Source organism: Lycium ferocissimum, chromosome 10 (assembly GCF_029784015.1).
Source record: "Lycium ferocissimum isolate CSIRO_LF1 chromosome 10, AGI_CSIRO_Lferr_CH_V1, whole genome shotgun sequence".
NCBI classification, from domain to species: Eukaryota; Viridiplantae; Streptophyta; class Magnoliopsida; order Solanales; family Solanaceae; genus Lycium; species Lycium ferocissimum.
Window position 1 is genome coordinate 44,670,129 of NC_081351.1, and position 2,503 is coordinate 44,672,631.

Sequence of the window (2,503 nt, forward strand, 5' to 3'; positions counted from 1 at the left end):
TTTGTTCCTCTAACAGAGAGAATTTTTTATAGCTACACAAATGCTATTAACATATTTAGAATTACAAGTTTCAAAAGTCTTATTGCCATATATATTATGTTATGTTTAAAGTCGACAGTTTTAATTTTTTTACTTAACTATTTCTTAAATTTGTGCCGAAGCAAATTAGGTTAAAAAAATGGAACGAAGTACTAATTGTTTTCAAATGTGCACCATATCTCGAATTGGACCCAAATTCACTTTTAGAGAGAGCTTAAAGACGGAGTGTTCTCATTTCATTCGAAAAATGATAATAAGAAACAAATTACCTAATGCGTATGTTATATTGTTATAATCATAATTCCGGATTTTTTGTCATTATTTATATACAGAAAAGGGAAGGGAAACAGGAAATGGCCAAATTTGTGCCTTTCATAAAAAATCAAAGGCCGTATTTTCTAGGTAAAGTCAAAATTATGTAGTTGACAATTGACACTAGGCAAGAAATTTTCAAAATCTTATTGTCAATTCCAAGACCAAGCAACCAAAGCTGTCAAGGTGAACGTACAATATTATATTTTAAGAAATTCAACTAAACGCAAAAAAAAAACGGAAAAAAATGTACTGCATAAGTCACATTCATTTGCTTTAGGAAAGAAGTACTAATACCATATCAAAACAAGTATACCCATTTCAATTTAAATAATTCAAACAAACACAATAAATCTTTCCTTTTATTCTCCTATCGAAATGATAGTTTTCAAAGGAATATACAATAATTATAAATTCGAAAAAATGAAGAAGGAATGAAGTAGTGTAAACATGAAATAAATCACAAGTTATGAACATGCTTGTCGTTTCAAACAAGACAAGATCTTAACATGGTAGAAAGTGCCATACTTTCACCATTAAATTCTGGGCTCAACTCCTCTTGAGACCCATAGAAGTAAAGCAAAAACAAAAAAACGTAAACAAAAAAGAGTTTTTTTTCTCGTTCGAAACGCAATTAATGTACATAGAGATCCCACTCTAGAGAAAAATGAAACAATCCAATGCAATAAGAGGATTATTAATGTCCTCCATGAGCAAAGAGTCCAAATCTTGACCACTTGACTTCACTTCTCCAATTTCCATTTCATCAATCTTTGGAGAAACTGGAATAGCATTTCTCATTTTTCCTTCACGTTTTGGAGTGAGATGGTTCTCTCTTCTTAGAGAAGATGATCTTGATAGCACACTCCCATTGTTTCCTTTTGAAGCAATTGATTTTCTAAACGAGCTCTCACCGTTCGAATTCGAAGGAAATCTTCGACTTGGAGATGGTGATTTTAGGGTTGTTCTAGTACCAGGAAAATGATGATATGTAGAGGTAACATTTGAAGCATTATTACCAATGGTTCCTCCCTTTGTGAGTTGTTGGTCAGGTTCTTTTCTAAAACTCTTTTGTCGAACCATCGTGGGCGAATTGGCACGTGGCCTTTTCTTAGGGGTTGTCGTCGAATTGCACTCTCTTCGAGGACTGGGTGGTTTCGACAAAGTGGAGGATGATGATGATGATGGTGACCGCGAGTATTTCTTGCCACTTGTAGACATGTTTGACGTATTTTGATGACTAACACAATTAGTTGCTTTGTTTTTCTTGATGTCAAGTATATGGTCGTGTTCTTGTGCACAAGACAACAAGAAATCGTTCGAGAAAGAACGATCCTTGAAACAAGATAATGAAGAAGAGGAAGATGATGACGACAAAGATGAAGATAATGTGACATTAGTTGCTGTAGAGGAAAACGATGAAAGAGATACCGAACAAGAAGAAGAGGACGAAGAAGGAGAAGAAGAGACGAGTTTTCGAGGTTGTTGTATAGTTGAAGAAGGAAAAGAATGAAGAAGAATTTTTGGAGATATCGGAGCTTGTGAAATCACAAGTTTATCTTTAACACATTCAGGGTGATCATCATCTTCTTGGGGATCTTTTTGGGGGTTGCATTTACTAATGCAAGAACCCATAGTGGGGAAAGGGGGAGGGGAATTGAGAAAATTAAGAAGAGTTGTTGGGAAAATGTTTGAATGGTAAACGTTGGTAAGTCTTTTATAAGAATTAGATATTATATGAATGTGGAAAGAATAGTTCAATATGGGGTAGGAGGGGAAAAGTGCAAAGGTGGAAGCTTTTGCTTTTTTCACCAAATTAATATTTGAATTATGTAGCCGGGTATAACATATGGATCCGTTATATAACGGTTACATGAAGCAACACAATGATGGTTGGTTTCACCTTTTTTTTCCCTACCTTTTGTAATGTGTAAGTAGAAACCTTAGCCAAGTGTTGCTTTTACTTCTTATTGTTTTTTGATGTTCCATATTCATTTTGGGGCCTGACTAATAATTTCGACTTACATCGAGAAATTCTACTTTGAAAGATAAAATGCTCCTTATCAAAGGTGACTTCATTCCCAAAGTTCGAACTCGAAATTTTTTATTAAGAATGAAGTGATACTTACCATATCCCACGGCATTATTTTTG

At 34.2% G+C, this 2,503-nt stretch overlaps 1 protein-coding gene across 1 annotated transcript; it reads right to left on the bottom strand.

The window, feature by feature from the left end:
- Positions 1-664: 664 nt before the first annotated feature.
- Positions 665-2,163, bottom strand: LOC132035502 (uncharacterized). The gene has a single exon (XM_059425790.1). The coding sequence runs from the start codon at positions 1,984-1,986 to the stop codon at positions 1,009-1,011; it is 978 nt and encodes a 325-aa protein (XP_059281773.1). The 5' UTR covers positions 1,987-2,163; the 3' UTR covers positions 665-1,008.
- Positions 2,164-2,503: the final 340 nt, after the last annotated feature.